This window comes from Entelurus aequoreus, linkage group LG07, assembly GCF_033978785.1.
Source record: "Entelurus aequoreus isolate RoL-2023_Sb linkage group LG07, RoL_Eaeq_v1.1, whole genome shotgun sequence".
NCBI lineage: Eukaryota > Metazoa > Chordata > Actinopteri > Syngnathiformes > Syngnathidae > Entelurus > Entelurus aequoreus.
Genome location: NC_084737.1, coordinates 5,223,766 through 5,249,861, shown reverse-complemented (window position 1 = coordinate 5,249,861; position 26,096 = coordinate 5,223,766). Strand labels below are relative to the sequence as shown.

General features: G+C 35.0%; 1 protein-coding gene across 2 annotated transcripts in view; it reads left to right on the top strand.

Moving 5' to 3' along the window:
- The window catches only part of LOC133653310 (solute carrier family 41 member 1), a 60,281-nt gene that overhangs the window by 5,710 nt on the left and 28,475 nt on the right, over positions 1 to 26,096 (top strand). The window contains exons 1-2 of one of the 2 annotated variants that reach the window (XM_062052461.1): positions 11,032 to 12,612; positions 23,196 to 23,303. In XM_062052461.1, the coding sequence (XP_061908445.1) occupies positions 12,418 to 12,612; positions 23,196 to 23,303 (303 nt within the window). In that variant the 5' untranslated portion in view covers positions 11,032 to 12,417. Of the gene's footprint in view, positions 1 to 11,031; positions 12,613 to 23,195; positions 23,304 to 26,096 lie in introns of those variants that run through there. The other variant, XM_062052459.1, reaches the window with a different exon arrangement.

Below are 26,096 nucleotides of genomic sequence, written 5' to 3'. Positions count from 1 at the left end.
TGCGCCCTATAATCAGACGCGCCTTTTGTATGAAAATTAGAGATGTCTAAACGTTAAATGCGTTAAAATGTAATATCGGAAATTATCGGTATCGGTTTTTTTTGTTATCAGTATCGTTTTTTTATTTTTTTATTTTTTATTTTTTTTATTTTTTATTAAATCCACATAAAAAACACAAGATACACTTACAATTAGTGCACCAACCCAAAAAACCTCCCTCCCCCATTTACACTCATTCACACAAAAGGGTTGTTTCTTTCTGTTATTAATATTCTGCTTCCTACATTATATATCAATATATATCAATACAGTCTGCAAGGGATACAGTCCGTAAGCACACATGATTGTGCGTGCTGCTGGTCCACTAATAATACTAACCTTTAACAGTTCATTTTACAAATTTTCATTAATTACTAGTTTCTATGTAACTGTTTTTATATTGTTGTACTTTCTTTTTTATTCAAGAAAATGTTTTTAATTTATTTATCTTATTTTATTTGATTCATTTTTTAAAAAAGTACCTTATCTTCCCCATACCTGGTTGTCCAAATTAGGCATAATAATGTGTTAATTCCACGACTGTATATATCGGTTGATATCGGTATCGGTTGATATCGGTATCAGTAATTAAAGAGTTGGACAATATCGGCATATCGGATATCGGCAAAAAGCCATTATCGGACATCCCTAATGAAAATGTATCTGAATAGACGTGCTCATCGACAGTGTGCCTTATAACCCGTTGCCCCCTATGGTCCGGAAAATAAGGTACAGAAAAAAACACCAAAGTCCTCCTTATTGTCCGCTGTCTATTCTGTCTCCGTGAATGTTCTACATCTGATTATTTGTTGTAGGACTGGGCGATATGGCCTTTTTTTAATATTTCGATATTTTTAGGCCATGTCACGATACACTAAAATTACTTAACTTTACTTGAAATGATTATTTGTTGTATGCGTTTTCTTTGGGCCTATGGCTTTCTTGAAATGTTTACTCAATAAGAAAGGCTGCTGTAATGGATGATTATTAACTTACTTATATATTTGCATTAGGGATGTCCGATAATGGCTTTTTGCCGATATCCGATATTCCGATATTGTCCAACTCTTTAATTACCGATACCGATATCAACCGATACCGATATCAACCGATATATGCAGTCGTGGAATTAACACATTATTATGCCTAATTTGGACAACCAGGTATGGTGAAGATAAGGTACTTTTTAAAAAAATTAGTAAAATAAGATAAATAAATTAAGAACATTTTCTTGAATAAAAAAGAAAGTACAACAATCTAAAAACAGTTACATATAAACTAGTAATGAATGAAAATTAGTAAAATTAACTGTTAAAGGTTAGTACTATTAGTGGACCAGCAGCACGCACAATCATGTGTGCTTACGGACTGTATCCCTTGCAGACTGTATTGATATATATTGATATATAATGTAGGAACCAGAATATTAATAACAGAAAGAAACAACCCTTTTGTGTGAATGAGTGTAAATGGGGGAGGGAGGTTTTTTGGGTTGGTGCACTAATTGCAAGTGTATCTTGTGTTTTTTATGTTGATTTAATAAAAATAAATTTTAAAAAAATAAATAAAAAGATACCGATAATAAAAAAACGATACCGATAATTTCCGATATTACATTTTAACGCATATATCGGCCGATAATATCGGCAGGCCGATATTATCGGACATCTCTAATTTGCATGACTATTAAGAATGTTAAAATGTTACATAACTGATGCTTTTAGGGATGTAATAAAACAACAAGTGCAAAAACTTCATGACGTACAAACCGAACAAAAAAGTAATATACACCTCACAAAATGATACAAAACAAATACAAATTGTTGCGTCTACCAGTTCTTCCTCCCAGGGAATCTAAGTTACTAAGTTAGTTCCGATGACATATATGCTGAGTAAGAAGGATCACCAAGACAGAATAGGAATATTATCAAGTTTTACTGAAAATTTCAGGAGATCAGCTTAACCAATACATTCATAACGACTACTCTAGTTGATCTAACACTCAAACGGAAGAGCCGACTTCTTGCAGCTCGAAGAAAGCCCCCACCTCTCTGGAAAGGAACATAGCCTCATTGTTCTACTACAGATAAGACAAAAGGGAGTATTCCATCTCCTACAGTGCAAGCCTTCAAGGTAACACACATAGTTTACTTGCGGACATAAGATACAAAATAGAAAGAGTACAAATGGAAAAACACTAGCTGTTTTAAACATGACTATGAATACAGAAAGAACTCTTAAACATATATGCATTCTCCTCAAAAACCAGACAAAAAATAAGTAAAATAATAAATATAAAGCAAAATGTAAACACTTACGGCTGTCCATATGATCTTATTGTTCTGTCTTATATATATTTTTCAATTGGAATATATTTCTACAATCTTTTATCTCACTGTGAAGAGAATTCCATAGTTTAACCCCCACCACTGATATACACATTTGTTTTAAAGTTGTCCTTGAATACTGATGTTTGAAATGACCTTTTCTTCTATGCTCTTCATTCTCAGAGGTGATGACAAACATTTTTTGTAAATTTGCTGGTAATGTTTTACTTTTACCCTTAAACATAACACATCATGTCTGTAACCTTACTAGCTCCTGCAGTTTCAATAAACCAGAATTAATAAATAGTATGTTAGTGTGTTCTAGATCATTTTCTTTATGAATAATCCTTATAGCTCTTTTCTGTAGTTGATACAATGCCTTTATGTTACTCTTATATATATATATATATATATATATATATATATATATATATATATATATATATATATATATATATATATATATATATATATATATATATATATATATATATATATATATATATATATATATATATATATATATATATATATATATATATATGTCTTAATTAGATTATCCAAAAAATAGTGCTCGATACCGTGGTAGAGCGTAATATGTATGTGTGGGAAAAAAATCACAAGACTATTTCATCTCTACAGGCCTGTTTCATGAGGGGTTTCCTCAATCCTCAGGAGATTTTAATGGAAGCATTCACATACCATGGTTTATATAGGACACAGAGCGGGTGGCTACAGGCAGGCGTGGGGGCGTGGTGATTGACTCATGTGTTACCTAGGAGGTGTTTCCTTCTGTGACGGCATGCTGATACAATTTCGCTGCGTTTGTTGAGGGATGACAACTCTGGACGGTATATGATAAACAGTTTCTCTTTTAAGCATAGGTTGCATCTTTTGTTACCACTGTTGTAAGGTGTGCTGGATGCAAGAATTTGCCATGTTATTGAGTATTCAACATTATTGTCTTTGAGATTCCAAATGTGTTTGCTGAGTTCTGTAGTGTTCCGGAGTCTTTTGCATCTGAAAGAAGCCTTGTGATTGTTCCATCTGGTTTTGAATTCTCCCTCAGTTAATCCTACGTATGTGTCGGATGTGTTAATGTCCTTGCGTATTACCAATTGAAAAGGAGCCGCCCACCACCAGGCAGAACGACTCCAAAACCGACAAAAGCTGTAACTGCCGCAAGAAACCTGATTGCCCTCTCAACGGGGGGTGCTTACAATCATCAGTTGTTTACCAAGCAAAGGTAATACGCAAGGACATTAACACATCCGACACATACGTAGGATTAAATGATAAAGTCAACGAGGGATTTTTAATCACTGCTATGTTGAAATTGTAACTAATATTGATACTGTTGTTGATAATATTCATTTTTGTTTCACTACTTTTGGATTGTTCTGTGTCGTGTTTGTGTCTCCTCTCAATTGCTCTGTTTATTGCAGTTCTGAGTGTTGCTGGGTCGGGTTTGCTTTTGGAATTGGATTGCATTGTTATGGTGTTGCTGTGTATTGTTTTGTTGGATTGATTAATTTAAAAAAAAATTGTTTATTATTATAATTTTTTTTAAAAAATAAATAAATAAATAAAAATCAATTTTTTAAAAATGAGAATCGATTCTGAATTGCTGTTCCTGTACTTGTTAAATGATTTTGGGGCCAATATCTCTAGCTAGCTAGGTTTATGTACCACCACAGTCTCATAATGAACCGAAAATATTTCTCCGTTAGCCGTGATGCTAATTTTGTCTATGTTAAATCCCATTCATTTATGCTAACAATGTTAGCGATCCGAATTTACTTTTTTTGTGATGTGTAAAGTTCAACTAGCAAATACTAAATCAAAAGGTGTAGCTTCCTCTGCCTTCTGTTCGGCTAGCCATTCTGTTGTCATACAAGAATGTAGGTTGTAGTTTGATTTAGCATGCTGATTGAGTGTTCATTTATTCATCTAGCCTATTTCTATTCATTTGTCCATCAGTAAAATATTTTTAAAGACTACTCCAATTGTTTAACTGTCTATTTATATCTGTGTGTGGCATTGCATTAGTGTTTTACAAGCTTCTCATCTTATTCTACAGAATAAGATGGACGGTGTCCAACTTTGAATAATCAAAAAATGGTCAAAATTCCCAAACTTCCCGAGCTTAACTTCCCATGGTAAATTTCCGGAAAGTTTCCGGAAATTTCCCGGAAACTTTCCACCCCTTTGCAACCCTAGTCTTGACCTGGAAAATATATGTACCTGATAAAACCTACTTTGATGATAGGCAAATCTTCTTCTCAGACAAACTAAACAGTCCAGTTGGGATCTATTGAATGACCCGAGAATTCAATGACCTGGATGAATGAGAACTTCCATTAACATTTACAGTTAACAGCTTTAAACAGGAACAGATAATTTAATTGTGTATTATGTCATTTATTATTTCAATGGGAACTTAGCCATGACCAACAGCATGCTTCATATTGTTTTTGTCCCGAGACGTTTATCTGTAAATCGAACAAAAGTGTTTTTGTTGTGTTGGTGTCTATTTTTTCTCCGGTATTCTTGCTTTTTTAATTAGTTTGTGGTCCCATTTAATTTTCATCCGCAGTTGCATTTAATTGCACTTTGAAAAATCTTCCTGTCTGCTTTAGTGATGAGCTGACAGACTCCTTCCTTGTTACCCTCCGCTGATTAACACATTTTATCCTCATTGGCTCTCACCTTTTCGCTCTTCATCAGTCGCTCGTCAGTTTCCCGGCTGTGACTGATGCAGGACAATGCGTAATGGCTTCGACTGAATGAATGGTGTGTCTGCTGGGGAACATAAAACGGCACAGAGTGGTCTGAAAGGGCAAACAAATACAAATACTTAACTGGCTGTTTTAGGCTTTTTATTCTTGTGGCTGTGGGTGTAGTGTGACGGTTGTCTTAAGTGCTATTCTCTTTCTTATTCAAGAGGTTTACTATTTGTATTTGAAGCCATGTCTCGCTAGAATTTACACAGTCTCCAACTCAACTGTGTAAATATATTCCTATAGACTCAAAGACCTTTTACATTTCAGATTCTCTGCTCATTCCTTGTGAGAAACTTGACAAATGAAAGGACAAATGAAACATGGGTTATCCGTTGTTGTACATATTCCAATACTATCTCCTGGACAGACATTACAAATGTTACCAAATCAGTGACATTGCATATGAATATACTATACTACTAATTCCATAACTGCTACTACTATGAGTGTGACAAATATATTCATATATCGAACTATAGAGTATTTGGATTATTAAATGTATATATTTTTTTGCCACTATAAACTGTACATTACCCTTTGGTACACTGTCTTTTGTTGGATTACAGTAATAAAAACTTGGATCACACACGCAACTAGGACCTTTTTTTGGCACAGATCTGGGCGTTTATGCTAGAATCTTTGGTTTTAGCATACATATTTCGAGGCCACAGATGGATGAAACGTTCCTACTTTCCTTGATTTTAGTTTTGACAATCAATATCAGATTAAAACATGCACTGCCAACACCAACAAGACTTTCTAATTGTAAATGACAATCGTTAATGCATCGACTCAACAGTATATAGTTGTTGTTGTACAGCAGGGGTCACCAACGCGGTGCCCGCGGGCACCAGGTAGCCCGTAAGGACCAGATGAGTAGCCCGCCGGCCTGTTCTAAAAATAGCTCAAATAGCAGCACTTACCAGTGAGCTGCCTCTATTTTTTAAACGTTATTTATTTAATAGCAAGCTGGTCTCGCTTTGCCCGACATTTTTAATTCTAAGAGAGACAAAACTCAAAAAGAATTTGAAAATCCAAGAAAATATTTTAAAGACTTGGTCTTTACTTGTTTAAATAAATTCATTAATTTTTTTACTTTGCTTCTTATAACTTTCAGAAAGACAATTTTAGAGAAAAAATACAACCTTAAAAATGATTTTAGGATTTTTAAACACATATACCTTTTCACCTTTTAAATTCCTTCCTCTTCTTTCCTGACAATTTAAATCAATGTTCAAGTAATTTTTTTTTTCATTGTAAAGAATAATAAATAAATGTTAATTTAATTCTTCATTTTAGCTTCTGTTTTTTCGACGAAGAGTATTTGTGAAATATTTCTTCAAACTTATTATGATTAAAATTAAAAAAAATTATTCTGGCAAATCTAGAAAATCTGTAGAATCAAATTTAAATCTTATTTCAAAGTATTTTGAATTTATTTTAAAATTTTTGTTCTGGAAAATCTAGAAGAAATAATGATTTGTCTTTGTTAGAAATATAGCTTGGTCGAATTTGTTATATATTCTAACAAAGTGTAGATTGGATTTTAAACCTATTTAAAACATGTCATCAAAATTCTAAAATTAATCTTAATCAGGAAAAATTACTAATGATGTTCCATAAATTATTTTTAAAAGTTTTTCTCTTCTTTTTTTCGGTTGAATTTTTAATTTTAAAGAGTTAAATTGAAGATAAACTATGTTTCAAAATGTAATTGTCATTTTTTTCGTGTTTTCTCCTCTTTTAAACTGTTCAATTAAGTGTAAATATCATTAATTATTAATAATAACATAGAGTTAAAGGTAAATTGAGCAATTTGGCTATTTCTGGCAATTTATTTAAGTGTGTATCAAACTGGTAGCCCTTCGCATTAATCAGTACCCAAGAAGTAGCTCTTGGTTTCAAAAAGGTTGGTGACCCCTGTTGTACAGTGACGTTGACTTTATGTTCAAACTAGGATGTAACGATCAATCTGTTAAAGCGATGAATTTAATTACAAAAAATATTTTATTTTGCTGCTTCCATTATTCGTTTATGGGCCAAATTAATTAAAAAAATATAGAAAATGTGCTTTGAACTTTGAGAGCGGTGCACCTACGGTTATGTAGGTTGTGCCACTAGTCATTTGGCCTGTGATGGCCCAAAGAAGACAGAGAAAGAGAGCAAGGGCCCAAAAAAGACGAGAGAAGTTGACAAAGGTTTTGCGGTCATTTAAAACTTACAAATATTTTTTGGATTTTATGGGGGCATGTGAGGACATGTTGGCATCTACAGATTGTATGTTAATGCTAAATAGTTCTTTGTCTAAATCTCACACCACTCCTCCAATTAATACCCATTCAAATGTGTACGTGTTAAATTGCTACAATGTCACTAAATTTTTCATACTTAAATCAGAGAGTCTTTATCTTTAGTTTGGTTCTTTAATTATCACTCCTCCAATAAATAGCTTTTCAAATGTGTATCAGTTAAGTTGTTACATTTTCACTCAATTAATCATACTTATCAGAGAGTATTTTTGTTTAGTTTGGTTGTTTATTCTCAGTTTTTTGGCTGCACATTTTTTTAAACTTGTTATTTTTTTACATAAGTAATATATAGTGATGCTCCCATGGTAAAAGTGCAATTTCATCGTTATATGAATTTATAAGAAGAAATTAGGATAGTGAGAAAAAAATTAAATTTTACCTAAAAGACGGACTGAGGCTAGACAGTATGTTTTATTTGATTACTTACTATAAGGCGCACTTAAAATCCTTTAATTTTCTCAAAACTCGACAGTGCGCTTAATGTACGGAATATTTTTTGCTGTGCTTACCGCCTTCAAAGCTATTTTATTTGGTACATGGTGAAATGATAAGTGTGCCCAGTAAATGGCAGTCACACATAAGAGATACATGTAGACTGCAATATGATGGCAGTCACGCATAAGAGATACATGTAGACTCGGGTAAACAACACCAAAATTTGATATGTTCCATTGAAAATATAGAACATTACACACCGCACTCAAAAATCTATCAAGATGTTTTAGTACGACTTTGGTAAGCTATAAAGCCGCACCGCCTGATGGATTGCGCTGAGCTTCAACATAGGAGTATTATTATGGTGTGTGTAAAAGGTATTATATTATCTGGGGTTTTGTTTCGCAATACTATGCAAAAGCAACTTTTCTTATCTTCTGGTACCTGCTGATCTGTATTTAGGATCTGCATAAGTCCTGAAAATTTGCGTGCATCCGCCTTTTTAGTCTGCGCCGACCCCGTAGTCGATAAACTTCTTCTTTGTATCTCTCTATCTTGTTGTTATGTGACATTCATCCTCCGCTGTTGCCATTTCTAATATAAAGTAGTGTAAAGTTATTACCTACATATGTCAGTAAACTCCCCATGAAAGCGCTAAAACATAGCGGTATAGTGAGTTTACATTATTCACCCAAGGAACTTGAATTATTCGAGAGTTCCGGTCGGACGGTGTTTCACGGGACATTCTGAAGTGACTGTCAGAAAGCGGCTTGAAGATGATCTGTAAAACATAATCTATGCAACATTTTCACTAAAGAACCACCATTACATGTTATGTAGACCACAAAAAAGTATTTTACATTTAGAAAAAAAAAAAAAAGACCTAGGGGTGTAACGGTACACAAAAATTTCGGTTTGGTACGTACCTCGGTTTAGAGGTCACGGTTCGGTTAATTTTTGGTACAGTAAGAAAACAACAAAATATATATTTTTGGGTTATTTATAGGGATGTCCGATAATGGCTTTTTGCCGATATCCGATATGCCGATATTGTCCAACTCTTTAATTACTGATACCGATATCAACCGATACCGATATCAACCGATATATACAGTTGTGGAATTAACACATTGTTATGCCTAATTTGGACAACCAGGTATGGTGAAGATAAGGTACTTTTTAAAAAAATGAATCAAATAAAATAAGATAAATAAATTAAAAACATTTTCTTGAATAAAAAAGAAAGTAAAACAATATAAAAACAGTTACATAGAAACTAGTAATTAATGAAAATTTGTAAAATTAACTGTTAAAGGTTAGTACTATTAGTGGACCAGCAGCACGCACAATCATGTGTGCTTACGGACTGTATCCCTTGCAGACTGTATTGATATATATTGATACATAATGTAGGAAGCAGAATATTAATAACAGAAAGAAACAACCCTTTTGTGTGAATGAGTGTGAATGGGGGAGGGAGGTTTTTTGGGTTGGTGCACTAATTGTAAGTGTATCTTGTGTTTTTTATGTGGATTTAATAAAAAAATAAACAAAAAAAACCAAAAAACGATACTGATAAAAAAAAACAGATACCGATAATTTCCGATATTATTATTAACAACAGTCTTTGCCTTGGTGACAGCTCCCTTGGTGACGTAATTGCCACTATAGTTGGAGTGACTTGGATCTTTCTTCATGGTTGGAAGGACTTACCAGGACCTTGTCATCAAACACCTTGACAACTCAGGAATGTCTCTCTCTCTCCATCCATGGTGTTGTTTTTGTTGCCTCTCTCTCTCGCTCTCTCTCTCTCTCTCTCTTTCTTTCTCTCTCCATGGCATTGTTTTGTTGCATTTATCGGCCGATAATATCGGCAGACCGATATTATCGGACATCTCTAGTTATTTATTTACCAAATTTTCAAAATCTTCCACCAAAAATATTTTTCTTAGTGGAGTATTTGATGTGAAGTAATGGGAACCTTGGATAGGTCAATAATTCATAATAACATTGATTTTGATTCAATATTATGTTTTGAGCAATGACAGTTTGAAAGAAAAAAAAACAGCTTTGTTTTATTAGTCAACATTGCAACTTTTTCTAAATTACATTCAAGCTTTTTTATTTCACTTTTGTTATGTTTTTGTTCATTTTAATAGTATTTTTAGAATGTGCCGTGGGCCTTTAAAACATTAGCTGTGGGCCGCAAATGGCCTCCGGGGCACACTTTTGACACCCCTGCTATAGATAATAAAAAATTAAATGTGATAAATCTATGGATAAAAAGCAGAGCCTGGCGATGCATGCGCGTTTATCATAACTCTCTTGCTCTCTCTGTCTCTGCACCTCCCTCACCAATGCTGCTGCACGCACAATTTGTTTTGTTTTTAACCCCTTCTTAACCCTGAACGTACATTAAAAATACATGCAACACTAACTCAAAATGCCGGACATTTGAGGCATTTAAGAAACTCCGCCCTGACAGCTCCGCAAAAGAGGACATGTCCGGTGAAAAGAGGACGTATGGTCAGTCTATCCTAGCCCGTTAGCTGCTAGCATGCCGTGTGTTGTGCCTTGGTGTGCACTGTTTACACAACGTGCGTTACGCTACTTAATATGTCCGTGTGGAAACTCGTTCGGTACACCTCCGAACCGAACCGGAACCCCCGTACCGAAATGGTTCAATACAAATACACGTACCGTTACACCCCTAATATGACCCCTTTAATGCGCCTTATAATAGACCTGACTGGACCCGCTCATAGGCAGTGCGCCTTATAATCCGGTGCGCTCTATGGTACGAAAAAAATACGGTACTAAAATGATAGATAGCATCAGCAATAGTTCAGACAAGTATCTAGAAAACTGGTTTTAGTTGTACAGTATGTGTTGGCCTGTGATAGGTAAACATAGCAGGTGGGACTGAGGCAAAGAGTGGTTATGACACAAGTAAGGTTGGTTAAAAATGAGGTAAGGTGATTAGTAGGACCAGTGCCACGATTGTCGGAAGCCGGAATGAGCAAGAGGGCAGAGTGTTGCGTGTATACCGGAAAACTTGTCATTCCCATCTGGAAGTGGATGACGTGCGGTGGAAACGGTCGTGCCTCTTTATCTGCTACGTCACCGCAGAGCAGAGCAGAGCGGAGGGGAGCAGAGCGGGACTACCCTGACAACACAAGAGGAACACTTCACTGCCAGACACCAGCTGCTGCATCTTATTACCGGACCTTTCGGATCTCTTTCTGCTTGTCTTGTTTGCCTGGCACTGGTCGGCGCACACGACAAATGTCATCTCATTAGACTGATTGAACAGTCACCATGGTTTTTTTTTTTGGTTTTTTTTGTGAAAGATGATTTTGCTCGGGTGGTCAAGTTTATTACTGAGAGGATCTAAGAGATTGAGGACTAAATCCAACAAAGACTTACGTGCAACTGAAGATCGGAAACAGTAGTCTTTCTGGATTTTTCATCTTAATAACCTTTCTCACTAAAAAGGCTTTTTCAGCAAGAGTTTAACAGAAGTAAAGCAACAAGAGATAAGAGATAAGTGTTAATGTTGGTGCTGATAGGATAGGATAGACTTTTATTTATCTCACAATGTGGAAATTAGGTGGTTGCAGTGCAGATTTGCAGACTTTTCACATCATCACTGCTGACTCACCAGTGGGTCAGAGATGCCATGCATCATTGTATGCAGGATGGAAATGCCAATAGCCTCTAAACAGTCAATGTAATTTAGATGGTAAGCCTCAGACCAGAGTTAAACTGACTGATTACTTCATGAATGTACCAATAGAAGTTTGAATAGATATTCTAACAAACTCATTGTTACAAGTTCCACAACCTAACAACCAAAGAAAGACGTACTGTCTCACGGAAATGAAACAAAAATGATAGGAACTATCTTAAAACTGTCTAACTGAAATTTATTCACTTTTGAATGTAAACTTAAACATTGCAGCGTAACAATGCACGTTGTAAAACCCTCAGCTAAACCCTAAACTAGTCATTGTAACTGAAATGTACTCACTTTTGTTCGATTTTAACTTAAATCTGTTGGATGTTATCCTGAACTGTTAACACATCGTTAACAGTTAACAATGGATCATTGTAAATGAAATGCTTTAGTGTTGATGGAATGAATTCAGCACCTAGCACCTTCTCATTAGCATTTTGTAAATGTACTTTTATAAAGTGTAGGAAGCACAGTCTTTCAGTTGACTCACCAATCAGTCTGTCAGACGGTCTGCTTCATTTCATCTGAGCTCCCGGGGTCAAGGTACACACAGCTGCTCTTCTTGGATCTTTAATTATGGAGTGATGTATTTATGGGCAGACCACAAGGCCATTGGACTGTGATCAGTTGGAGCTCATTACAACTGATGACATCACACCCAGAAGATTTTCATCCTATTTCGCTCTCATTTCTTTAAGCTGATTTGACTGCCTCAACAGTCCGAGCTCACATCTTTGCATTCACCTTGATGAAATGCGGTGAACTGAAGTAACCCCTGTCACTTAAAGATGGCAGTGACTCATCTCGAGCTGGAGCTTTGCTACCAGGGGAACAAGTTACGTGGCGTGACGTGGAAGCTAACGCGCTCGGAACATGGCTTTCTACCTGAGAGCTCGTGGCTCATCGCTCTGCAGGTCCTGGTACCGTTCCTGGTGTCAGGCCTTGGACTGGTCTTTGCCGGTGTCGTCATGGACCTAATACAAGTATGCAAATGAGCGTGAATATCTCTGTGTTGTATTATTGGTGTGGAAATTACAAAAAGAAAATCACTTCTACAGTGGTACCTTGAATTTGGTAGTAATCCTTTACTTTTTCCGTTATTCAATACTGAGCTGAGAGGGAGGGCGATGTGTTTTCCCACCTTCTTCAAAGTCCTGGTACTAGCAACTCTGTATGGCCCGTGTTGAGTCAAACTTAATTAAAACAAGACTCTTGTTGGTGATAAGAGTGAAGTGGAGAGGAAAAGAATACTTTGTACTTTGCTAAGAGTTCTTTCTTACCTTCTTTATCAAAGTGCTGGCACTAGCAACTTTCTTTGGCCCTGTGTTGGGTTATTTAGCGATCAAACTTAATTTGAAAAAAGACTATTGTTGGTGATGAGAGAAGAGTGGAGAGTAAGGAGTACTTCGTACTCTGCTTAGAGTTCTTTCTTGAATTCGGTAGTGTTTCTCACCGTCTTTTATGAAAGTGCTGGCATTCGCACCTTTGTGGATTATTGTGCAGTTGTACTCAATAGGTCAGGGGTGTCCAAACTTTTTCCACTGAGGGCCGCACACTGAAAAATCAAAGCAAACGGGGGCCATTTTGATATTTTTTTAATTTTAAAAACCAATACAATATATGTATAAAAAATATACATTTAGGCCTCCACTCAGGGTTGATCCCGGGGACCCCAAAGGGTTTTGTTAAAAAAAATATTAAAAATGTGTCATTATTCAGTATTATTATTTGTATTATTATTCAAGTTTTAAATCCCTAGATCAACATTAGGTCTATCTGTCAATATAACTTTTTTAAAGATTTAAGTCGTATGCTCTTTTTGTCAAAGAAAACCCTGTTTTTTAATGGAAAAAACACAAAATATGCAATATTTTCACCCAATAACATTTTTAAGTGGAATATTTGAGATTATATAATAATTGGAGCCTTAAAAAGGTCAATAACTCATAACAACATTGATTTTAATTCATTATTATTTTTTGAGCGATTACACTTAAAAACAAATCACACAAAAATGATTGGGGAACCAAAAGGGTCCTACTCATTAAAGTGTTAAAAAATAAATTATACATTTTTTTTTACTGTTTACTTTTAACACAATAATCTCGAGATCAACTTCAGATCTATCCGTCAATTATAAGTTGTATTGTTGTTTATGTTTTTTGTTTGTTTGTTTTAGGCCCTTCTTTAAAAAAAAAAAAACAGCTCAATTTTTTATATGGCAAACAAAATATGCAACATTTTCCCAAAAAAATATCTCAAAGTGCAATATTTAATGTGACGTAATTGGAGCCTTGGATAGGTCAATAATTCATAATGACATTGATTTTGATTCGTTATTATTTTTTAAAGAAAGAAACAGCCTGCATGGCAGCTTTGTGTTATTAGAGTAAACATTGCAACATTTTCTTGTTACATTTCACCTGTTTGGTCTTTCATACCACTTTTTATGTTTTACATTTTTTTAATCGTATTTTAAAATGGGCCGTGGGGCCGTCAAAAAATGACCTGCGGGCCGTAAACGGCCCCCGGGCCGCACTTTGGACATCCCTGCAATAGGTAAAACAAAAACATAAAAGATGTGAAATGACCCGTAATAAACAACGGGTAAGATTGTGGCAAACATTTTTGTCAAACAACAAATCCTACGAAAAATCAAAAACCAATGCACTGCTGTCTAAAAAAAAAAAAAAGCATATTTTATCTACAATATATGTAGTTGATAGTCATTATTCGTTACCACACCTGAGATGGGTAAACATTTTCCAAGTTCCTGTCTAAATTTTTTTTATAAAAACAAGCTGTATTTGTTGGATTTCCTAATGATAGTTTAATGCATGGGTCACCAACGCGGTGCCCGCGGGCACCAGGTAGCCCGTAAGGACCAGATGAGTAGCCCGCTGGCCTGTTCTAAAAATAGCTCAAATAGCAGCACTTACCAGTGAGCTGCCTCTATTCTTTAAATTTTATTTATTTACTAGCAAGCTGGTCTCGCTTTGCCCGACATTTTTAATTCTAAGAGAGACAAAACTCAAATAAAATTTGAAAATCCAAGAAAATATTTTAAAGACTTGGTCTTCACTTGTTTAAATAAATTCATTCATTTGTTTTACTTTGCTTCTTATAACTTTCAGAAAGACAATTTTAGAGAAAAAATACAACCTTAAAAATGATTTTAGGATTTTTAAACACATATACCTTTTTACCTTTTAAATTCCTTCCTCTTCTTTCCTGACAATTTAAATCAATGTTAAAGTAAATGTATTGTTTTTATTGTAAAGAATAATAAACACATTTTAATTTAATTCTTCATTTTAGCTTCTGTTTTTTCGACGAAGAATATTTTTGAAATATTTCTTCAAACTTATTATAATTAAAATTCAAAAAAAATATTCTGGCAAATCTAGAAAATCTGTAGAATCAAATTTAAATCTTATTTCAAAGTCTTTTGAATTTCTTTTAAAATTTTTGTTCTGGAAAATCTAGAAGAAATAATGATTTGTCTTTGTTAGAAATATAGCTTGGTCCAATTTGTTATATATTTTAACAAAGTGTAGATTGGATTTTAACCTATTTAAAACATGTCATCAAAATTCTAAAATTAATCTTAATCAGGAAATATTACTAATGATGTTCCATAAATTATTTTTTAATTTTTTCAAAAAAATTCGAATTAGCCAGTTTTTCTATTCTTTTTATTGGTTGAATTTTGAATTTTAAAGAGTCGAAATTGAAGATAAACTATGTTTCAAAATTTAATTGTCCTTTTTTTTCGTGTTTTCTCCTCTTTTAAACCGTTCAATTAAGTGTACATATCAGTAATTATTAATAATAACTTAGAGTTCAAGGTAAATTGAGCAAATTAACTATTTCTGGCAATTTATTTAAGTGTGTATCAAACTGGTAGCCCTTCACATTAATCAGTACCCAAGAAGTAGCTCTTGGTTTCAAAAAGGTTGGTGACCCCTGGTTTAATGTATGATGGATTATACAAAAAATAACACAGAAATAAAAAATATTTGGATTAATTGAAAGCTCACATATTTTTCTGATCTCCATCCAATGCATGGATGAAGCTCAACATCAAAGTGCTTGATTAGACCAGTTGAAATCCAGCAGCAGCAATGATCTCTGGTAATGTTAACACCAATATTGACAGACGTTGATCTGTGACAGACCTTGCCACTACCTTCTCCTGAGGTGTCTGGAGTTAAACTATTGGCTCTTTACCGGCATCAGCGGGAGCAGCAATATTGCTGCAAAGGTGGACCATGTCCCGAGATGACCTCACGGTCGCCCTACCGGTTCCCATCCCTTGTGTGACGTGCATTATTCAAGCCTCATTCCTCTATGATGGATTCAGTGACCTCTGGCATATTTTCTATTGGCCAGAATGAAGCGTATTTTTACGACCTAATTATGAGTCAAAACTATTAGGCATGTGAATCTTTAGGCACCTAACAATTTGATCCGGTTCCGATTCCTAGGGTGGCGATTTGATTTCAGGGTTTCCCACACATTCATTTATTTGTGGCGGCCCGCCACGAAAGAATTACGTCCGCCACAAAAAAAAATTAAAAAAAAAAATAATAATAATTTTATATATATATATATATATATATATTTTTGTTTTTTTGTTTTTTTTGTCCTGACCAGCTTCTCAGGCAAATCATATAGTTGATGTAGATGCCCATATCGGCTGTTCAGATTTACTTTACAAAAGAGAAGTGTAGGATACTTCTCTTGTTGCCTTATTTGTATTTGACTTTATTAAATGTATTTATATTAGAAACACAACATGTGTATATAACAAAGGGTGCAAAGTCTGCAGGCAGTAGGAAACACATGGTTAAGTGTAGGGAGTAAAACAGATGGCAGTCTAAAGTTCAAGATTTTTGGAGCTCTTTGTTTAGTGGATCAGGGGCCGTACTTATCAAGCTTCTTAGAGTGCCATTTTACACTTAAGTCCTGAGAATTTGCAAAATTTAGTCCTACTCTCAAACTTAAGAATAAAAGCTTTTTATCAACGTTCTTAAGTCTAAGAATCACTCCTACTCTCCACGATATTTAAAAGACCTTCAGAGGTGTCTTAAGTGGTTAGGAGTTGCCAGCAGGGGATGGCACTGAGGCGAGAGAGACGTGCGCGAACGTTCAGGGAACGGAACAATGTTTTTTTTTTTTTGATGACGAGCAGCTGATCAAACGGTATCGTTTAGACTGAGCGGATATTATTTTTGTCACAGATTTAATACTTTTCGATTCCTTGTTGATTTCTGCATGTGTCTGCAGTGGGCTAGTATATATAGAGCCACCCACACCAGTTTCAAATTAGTTGCCTAATTAATGAATTGGAAAGAAAATGTTATGACAGTAGCGTATGTGTGTGGCCGTGAGGTGAGTGACGTCAGTGAGTGTGTGGGCGATAGAAGAGAGGGAGCGGTAGCGTGAGTGCCGGCGGGGACTAGTTTGTTTTGTATTATTTTGTAGTTTATTGTCAAAATATACACTCCCATTGTCCACTTAAATATTTCCAAGATATTTCTTTATTCTTAGACAACGGATTCCCTTCCGTGATTGGTCATTTCTATGGACACAGAAATGACGTCACCTAAAATTCCGTTTACGGCACATAGTAATGTCGTAATTCAGCTCTGAATGTGACACTTAAGATTCAGTCCTACACTTCGCTGAAAGTGTGAGTAAGACGCTTGATAACTAACTTTTAAGTGCAGCTTTCAGCGAAGAATTTATTTACTCTTAAGTCAACTCTTAGCAGACTTCTTAGGAGTAATTCTAAGAAGCTTGATAAGTACGGCCCCAGATGTTTGATGAAGCTCTGTGTCCATCTACCACCACTACTGTTTTCTGTTTATTTGTTACTGACTGTGGCAGGACACCTCTGCCTCTGTTTCACTTTATGTTGCTGGTAAATAATATGGTTGTAGTAGTAGGCTAAAGTTAAATGATTTAGTATGCACTAATTAAAGGGGCAGAGCTTTGAGACATTTTAGCTTTTATATTTTATAAGATATATTTTTTGTAAGAACCACAATTAATAAATATATTTCAGTGAATAACTTATTGTTCAAATCTGTATATAAATATGTACATAAAGTGTTGTAATTATATTGTAAAATGGATGGATGGATGGACGTTTAAAACAAAACTGTTATTATTAATTAGTAAGTATACATTTTTTGAGCCTTTTTAGAGAAAACCAAATCATTGTAGTAAATTATGCAAATTACTCGATGATGTCATGGTGATCACGCCCATAGCCACGCCCCCACCGCCACAGGTATCTTGGCAGTTTATGGGAAACACTGGATTTAGAATCAATTCTCAATTCAATACCGTTCTCAATTTAAACCGATTCTCGCAATGTACAGTTTTATTTGGTTTAATGATTATAATACAACTTTTTCAAAACAGGTTACAGGTTGGAAAAGCTCCCTCCGATTGAATGTAGATATTCCTAAAAACGTTTTTAAAAATAGATTAATTTATACAGTACAGTCCAAAAGTTTGGACACACCTTTTTATTCAATGTGTTTTCTTTATTTTCATGACTATGAATGAACACATGTGGAGTTATGTACTTAACAAACAAAGGGGAAATAACTGAAAACATGTTTTATGTTCTAGTTTCTTCAAAATAGCCACCCTTTGCTCTGATTACTGCTTTGCACACTCTTGGGATTCTCTCGATGAGCTTCAAGAGGTAGTCACCTGAAATGGTTTGCACTTCACATGTGTGCCTTATCAAGGTTGATTAGTGGAATTTCTTGCTTTATTGGTGGGTTGGGACCATCAGGTGTGTTGTGAATGAGAAGGTGTGTCCAAACTTTTGGCCTGTACTGTATACCGTATTTTTCGGACTATAAGTCGCAGTATTTTCATAGTTTGGCCGGGGGTACGACTTATACTCAGGAGCGACTTATGTGTGAAATTATTAACACATTAGCGTTAAATATCAAATAATATTATTTAGCTCATTCACGTAAGAGACTAGACGTATAAGATTTCATGGGATTTAGCGATTAGGAGTGACAGATTGTTTGGTAAACGTATAGCATGTTCTATATGTTATAGTTATTTGAATGACTCTTACCATAATATGTTACGTTAACATACCAGGCACGTTCTCAGTTGGTTATTTATGCCTCATATAACGTACACTTATTCAGCCTGTTGTTCACTATTCTTTATTTATTTTAAATTGCCTTTCAAATGTCTATTCTTGGTGTTGGCTTTTATCAAATACATTTCCCCAAAAAATGCGACTTATACTCCAGTGCGACTTATATATGTTTTTTTCCTTCTTTATTATGCATTTTCGGCCGGTGCGACTTATACTCCGGAGCGACGTATAGTCCGAAAAATACGGTATACAGTTTATACAGTCGCAATCAAAAGCTTACATACACTTGTAAAGAACATCATGTCATGGCTGTCTTGAGTTTCCAATCATTTCTACTTTTTGTGATGTAGTGATTGGAGCACATACTTGTTGGTCACAAAAAACATTCATGAAGTTTGCTTCTTTTATGAATTTATTATGGGTCTACTGAAAATGTGCTGGGTCAAAAGTATACATACAGCAATGTTAATATTTGCTTACATGTCCCTTGGCAAGTTTCACCGCAATAAGGCGCTTTTGGTAGCCATCCACAAGCTCCTGGTTGAATTTTTGACCACTCCTCTTGACACAATTGGTGCAGTTCAGCTAAATGTGTTGTTTTTATGACATGGACTTGTTTCTTCAGCATTGTCCACATGTTTAAGTCAGGACTAAAACCTTCATTCTAGCCTGATTTAGCCATTCCTTTACCACTTTTGACATGCGTTTGGGGTCATTGTCCTGTTAGAACACCCAACTGCGCCCAAGATCCGAACCTCCGGGCTGATGATTTTAGGTTGTCCTGAAGAATTTGGAGGTAATCCTCCTTTTTCATTGTCCCATTTACTCTCTGTAAAGCACCATTTCCATTGGCAACAAAACAGGCCCAGAGCATAATACTACCACCACCATGCTTGACGGTAGGCTTGGTGTTCCTTGGTTTAAAGGCCTCACCTTTTCTCCTCCAAACATATTGCTGGGTATTGTGGACCAACAGCTCAATTTTTTTTTCATCAGACAAGTATGTGCTCCAATCACTCTATCACAAAAAAATAAGAGTTGTAAAAAATGATTGGAAACTCAAGACAGCCATGACATCATGTTCTTTACAAGTCTATGTACACATTTGACCACGACTATATATATACATATATATATATATATATATATATATATATATATATATATATATATATATATATATATATATATATATATATATATATATATATATATATATATATATATATATATATATATATATATATATATATATATATATATATATATATATATATATATATATATATATATATATATATATATATATATTTTTATTGAACGTTTTTTGAAAATGATGAATCTATTTAGAATGAGCACTCGGATGTGAATACATTTTTTGTGCACCCCTTTAGACTATGGACTTGCATTTTAAAGGCCTACTGAAAGCCACTACTAGCGACCACGCAGTCTGATAGTTTATATATCAATGATGAAATCTTAACATTGCAACACATGCCAATACGGCCGGGTTAACTTATAAAGTGACATTTTAAATTTCCCGCTAAACTTCCGGTTGGAAACGTCTATGTATGATGACGTATGCGCGTGACGTCACGACGGCAACGGAAGTATTCGTACCCAATGTGTCCCAATACAAACTGCTCTGTTTTCATCGAACAATCCCACAGTATTCTGGACATCTGTGTTGGTGAATCTTTTGCAATTTGTTTAATGAACAATGGAGATCGCAAAGAAGAAAGTTGTAGGTGGGATCGGTGTATTAGCGGCTGGCTGTAGCAACACAACAAGGAGGACTTACTTGGATAGCAGACGCGCTAGCCGATGCTAGCCGCCACCGCATCTGCGATCGGGTGAAGTCCTTCGTCGCGCCGTCGATCGCTGCAACGCAGGTGAGCACGGGTGTTGATGAGCAGATGAGGGCTGGCTGGCGTAGGTGGAGTGCTAATGTTTTTACCATAGCTCTGTGAGGTCCGGTTGCTAAGTTGCTAAGTTAGCTTCAGCGTCGTTAGCAACAGCATTGTTAAGCTTTGCCAGGCTGAGAATTATTAACCGTGTAGTTACATGTCCATGGTTTAATAGTATTGTTGATCTTCTGTCCATCCTTCCAGTCAGGGATTTATTTATTTTGTTTCTATCTGCATTGGAGCCAGATGCTATCACGTTAGCTCAGTAGCCAAAGAGCTTCGCTGATGTATTGTCGTGGAGATAAAAGTCACTGTGAATGTCCATTTCGCATTCTCGACTCTCATTTTCAAGAGGATATAGCAGGGGTCACCAACGCGGTGCCCGCGGGCACCAGGTAGCCCGTAAGGACCAGATGAGTAGCCCGCTGGCCAGTTCTAAAAATAGCTCAAATAGCAGCACTTACCAGTGAGCTGCCTCTATTTTTTAAATTTTATTTATTTACTAGCAAGCTGGTCTCGCTTTGCCCGACATTTTTAATTCTAAGAGAGACAAAACTCAAAAAGAATTTGAAAATCCAAGAAAATATTTTAAAGACTTGGTCTTCACTTGTTTAAATAAATGCATTAATTTTTTTACTTTGCTTCTTATAACTTTCAGAAAGACAATTTTAGAGAAAAAATACAACCTTAAAAATTATTTTGGGATTTTTAAACACATATACCTTTTTTACCTTTTAAATTCCTTCCTCTTCTTTCCTGACACTGTAAATCAATGTTCAAGTACATTTATTTTTTTATTGTAAAGAATAATAAATAATGTAGCTTCTGTTTTTTCGACAAAGAATATTTGTGAAATATTTCTTCAAACTTATTATGATTAAAATTCAAAAAAAATATTCTGGCAAATCTAGGAAATCTGTAGAATCAAATTTAAATCTTATTTCAAAGTCTTTTTAATTTCTTTTAAAAATTTTGTTCTGGAAAATCTAGAAGAAATAATGATTTGTCTTTGTTAGAAATATAGCTTGGTCCAATTTGTTATATATTCTAACAAAGATTTTAAACCTATTTAAAACATGTCATCAAAATTCTAAAATTAATCTTAATCAGGAAAAATTACTAATGATGTTCCATTAATTATTTTTTTAATTTTTTCAAAGAGATTCGAATTAGCTAGTTTTTCTCTTCTTTTTTTCGGTTGAATTTTGAAATTTATAGAGTCGAAATTGAAGATAAACTATGTTTCAAAATTGAATTGTCATTTTTTTCGTTTTTTCTCATCTTTTAAACCGTTCAATTAAGTGTAAATATCATTAATTATTAATAATAACAGAATTAAAGGTAAATTGAGCAAATTGGCTATTTCTGGCAATTTATTGAAGTGTGTATCAAACTGGTAGCCCTTCGCATTAATCAGTACCCAAGAAGTAGCTCTTGGTTTCTAAAAGGTTGGTGACCCCTAGGATATAGTATCCGAGGTGGTTTAAAATCCAAATCCGTGATCCACAATAGAAAAAGGAGAGTGTGTGGAATCCAATGAGACCTTGTACCTAAGTTACGGTCAGAGCGAAAAAAGATACACCCTGCACTGCCTCTCTAGTTCTTCACTCTAACGTTCCTCATCCACGAATCTTTCATCCTCGCTCAAATTAATGGGGTAATCGTCGCTTTCTCGGTCCGAATCTCTCTCGCTCCATTGTAAACAACGGGGAATTGTGAGGAATACTACCTCCTGTGACGTCACGCTACTTCCGGTATAGGCAAGGCTTTTTTTTAATCAGTGACCAAAAGTTGCGAACTTTATCGTCGTTGTTCTATACTAAATCCTTTCAGCAAAAATATGGCAATATCGCGAAATGATCAAGTATGACACAGAATGGATCTGCTATCCCCGTTTAAATTAAAAAAAATAATTTCAGTAGGCCTTTAAATGTCTCTCCAAGTTGTGTCTAAAAATATCTCTCAACTCTGTAACTTTCGATTTCCCCTCTGTTTGGGGGCCAATAAGTTTGGTTGACAAATTGACCCCCGATTAAAGTAATTCAAGTTAAAAATAGAGCAACCTGTCTCCTTACTGTGTAGAATTACATTCAGTGGTGCCAGCATGCAGTTTGTATGTATCAGCTTCCATGAACACTTTTGCATCGGATACATTATTATTTCCTCGCATCATCCCCATCCTCCCTCCACCTCACCGCCGCATCACTTGTCTCCCAGCAGCTGCCCTCCACTGTTATATGTGAATCTATTTAAAGCTCTAAACCCCATGGACCCGCCAAGTAGACTTGTAGTCAGAAAGCGAAGGCGGGCTCTCGAGCTGTACGTCCTGTGCACCCAGTGAACCTTCTCCCGGCGTGGAATGAGGGAAAAGTAGGCTTGTGTGTTAGTCTGGAATATGTAATGTGCTTATTTAACACATTGGAAAGGTTCATGGGGTACATCTTGAATGGATAGCTCTTTTTTTTAAAGGAGGATTAGTCATGTTAGTGTCTAAGAATGTCTTCTATTTGTCTTTCAGCACTGGGATGTTTTCAAGGTGATCACAGAGGTGTTTATCCTGGTACCTGCGCTGGTCGGACTCAAAGGAAACCTGGAGATGACCTTAGCTGCCCGCCTCTCCACTGCTGTAAGATTGACACCCAGTATTTGTACCTGCTAGATCAAGGGTCGGTAACCTTTACTCATAAAAAAGACCGTTTGCCTCCTCTTCCACTATATAAAATTAGTCTGGAGCCACACAACTTTTTGAATTTTTTAATTAATTAATTAATTTATTTATTTTTGTAATTTATTTAATTTTTATTTGTATTTTTTTGTATTTAATTGTATTTATTTTTTTGTCCTGTCCAGCTTCTCAGGCAAACCATATAGTAGATGTAGATGCCCATATCGGCTGTTCAGATTTACTTTACAAAAGAGAAGTGTGGGATACTTCTCTTGTGGCCTTATTTGTATTTGACTTTATTAAATGTATTTATATTATCATTTGGTGCAGCCGGGCCGGAGCAGGAGGGGATAGAAAGAGAAAAAAAGGAAGATAGAGGGGGAAATTGTTCGGGACAAGAGGGGGATAAGACAGAGAGACAAAAACAACAACAGCAAACACAACAATAATAACAACAACAACAATAGAGCAACATCAGCAAATAGGATATGTACAAATATGACGGTAAAAGTGATAGCAAAGAAGCAGTTAGCGAAATAAATAATAATACAGAAATGACAATGAGCATTATTACACTACAAATGGAGCGATACAAATACCAATAGAAATAGCGCTATTGATAATGAACAATACCAATAATTTACCTCTATTATCAACAATACAGTTGTTCAAATGCAACAATACATATACGTAACGATAACTAGAGATACAAAAGAATGCAGAAAAATGGAGGGGAAGAAAGAGAAGCAACCTATATTAACCTTGTAGATTGTTATAGTAACAATAGGTTAAGCTTTGTCAGTGTGCCATGTGTTATCCAGTTTACCCTAGGGTAGGGTAACAAAGGAGCCACAAAACTTAACGCATCCACGAGAGATCCCCCGAACAACATTCTTGGCCTCAGATCTGATCCGATTTGAAGTCGGAATCAGATACTTTGACAATTGATTATAGAACTGAAAGGTGAGAGAGGCGTGTGTCAGAGACTCCTGTGCTCGATACTTAATACATTGCAATTGCTCTTGTCCACATTATAATTGCTCTCACGTCAGCCTCTGCCAAAACGGCACAATCCCAATTTGGATCAGCACCTAAGCAAATATTTTTAGAAATGGCCACCTTCTGGAAAAGGAAAAGTGTTGAAATATGTCCTGTAAGGTGACACAAGTGTATGTCCCATGCCCAACACCTCCTATAGCAGGGGTCACCAACGCGGTGCCCGCGGGCACCAGATAGCCCGTAAGGACCAGATGAGTCGCCCACCGGCCTGTTCTAAAAATAGCTCAAATAGCAGCACTTACCAGTGAGCTGCCTCTATTTTTTAAATTTTATTTATTTACTAGCAAGCTGGTCTCGTTTTGCCCGACATTTTTAATTCTAAGAGAGACAAAACTCAAATAGAATTTGAAAATCCAAGAAAATATTTTAAAGACTTGGTCTTCACTTGTTTAAATAAATTCATAATTTTTTTTACTTTGCTTCTTATAACATTCAGAAAGACAATTTTAGAGAAAAAATACAACCTTAAAAATGATTTTAGGATTTTTAAACACATATACCTTTTTACCTTTTGAATTCCTTCCTCTTCTTTCCTGACAATTTAAATCAATGTTCAAGTAAATGTATTTTTTTATTGTAAAGAATAATAAATACATTTTGATTTAATTCTTCATTTTAGCTTCTGTTTTTTCGACGAAGAATATTTGTGAAATATTTCTTCAAACTTATTATGATTAAAATTCAAAAAAATTATTCTGGCAAATCTAGAAAATCTGTAGAATCAAATTTAAATCTTATTTCAAAGTCTTTTGAATTTCTTTTAAAATTTTTGTTCTGGAAAATTTAGAAGAAATAATGATTTGTCTTTGTTAGAAATATAGCTTTGTCCAATTTGTTATATATTCTAACAAAGTGTAGATTGGATTTTAACCTATTTAATCAAAATTCTAAAATTATCTTAATCAGGAAAAATTACTAATGATGTTCCATAAATTCTTTTTTTAAGTTTTTCTCTTCTTTTTTTCGGTTGAATTTTGAATTTTAAAGAGTCGAAATTGAAGATAAACTATGTTTCAAAATTTAATTGTCATTTTTTTCGTGTTTTCTCCTCTTTTAAACCGTTCAATTAAGTGTAAATATCATTAATTATTAATAATAACATAGAGTTAAAGGTAAATTGAGCAAATTGGCTATTTCTGGCAATTTATTTAAGTGTGTATCAAACTGGTAGCCCTTCGCATTAATCACTACCCAAGAAGTAGCTCTTGGTTTCAAAAAGGTTGGTGTCCCCTGGACTATAGTAATGCACTTCATGTGGTCAAATTGTGCATTAGAAACATATTTTCATTGTTGGTCCTCTCACCAGCTTCTGTATCACTTACGCTGTGTTCCCACCGGACCTAAAAAAACAACACATTTCCTGTGCACTGAGATGTGGTTGGCTTAGCGTTGCCCACTGATATCTTTGCAATGGGACCAAAAGCTGTGCATTATATAACATTATACATAAAGTAAAGACTTTATTGGCTTTCATGACATATATGATGTAACTCAAGTATTCCAAACCAAAATGGCATCTGCCTGGGGGATAAAGCCTAAAATTAAAATCTCTAATTTTTTCCACAAAAAGTTGGATTTTTTTCCCTACTTTTTAAATAATCCAATTATTACAAATGACAGAGCTAATTCAAAAACACGTTGGGCTTTTAATTGATCAAACACTAGTACAGTAGTTTGAAATGGCACTACCGGTAC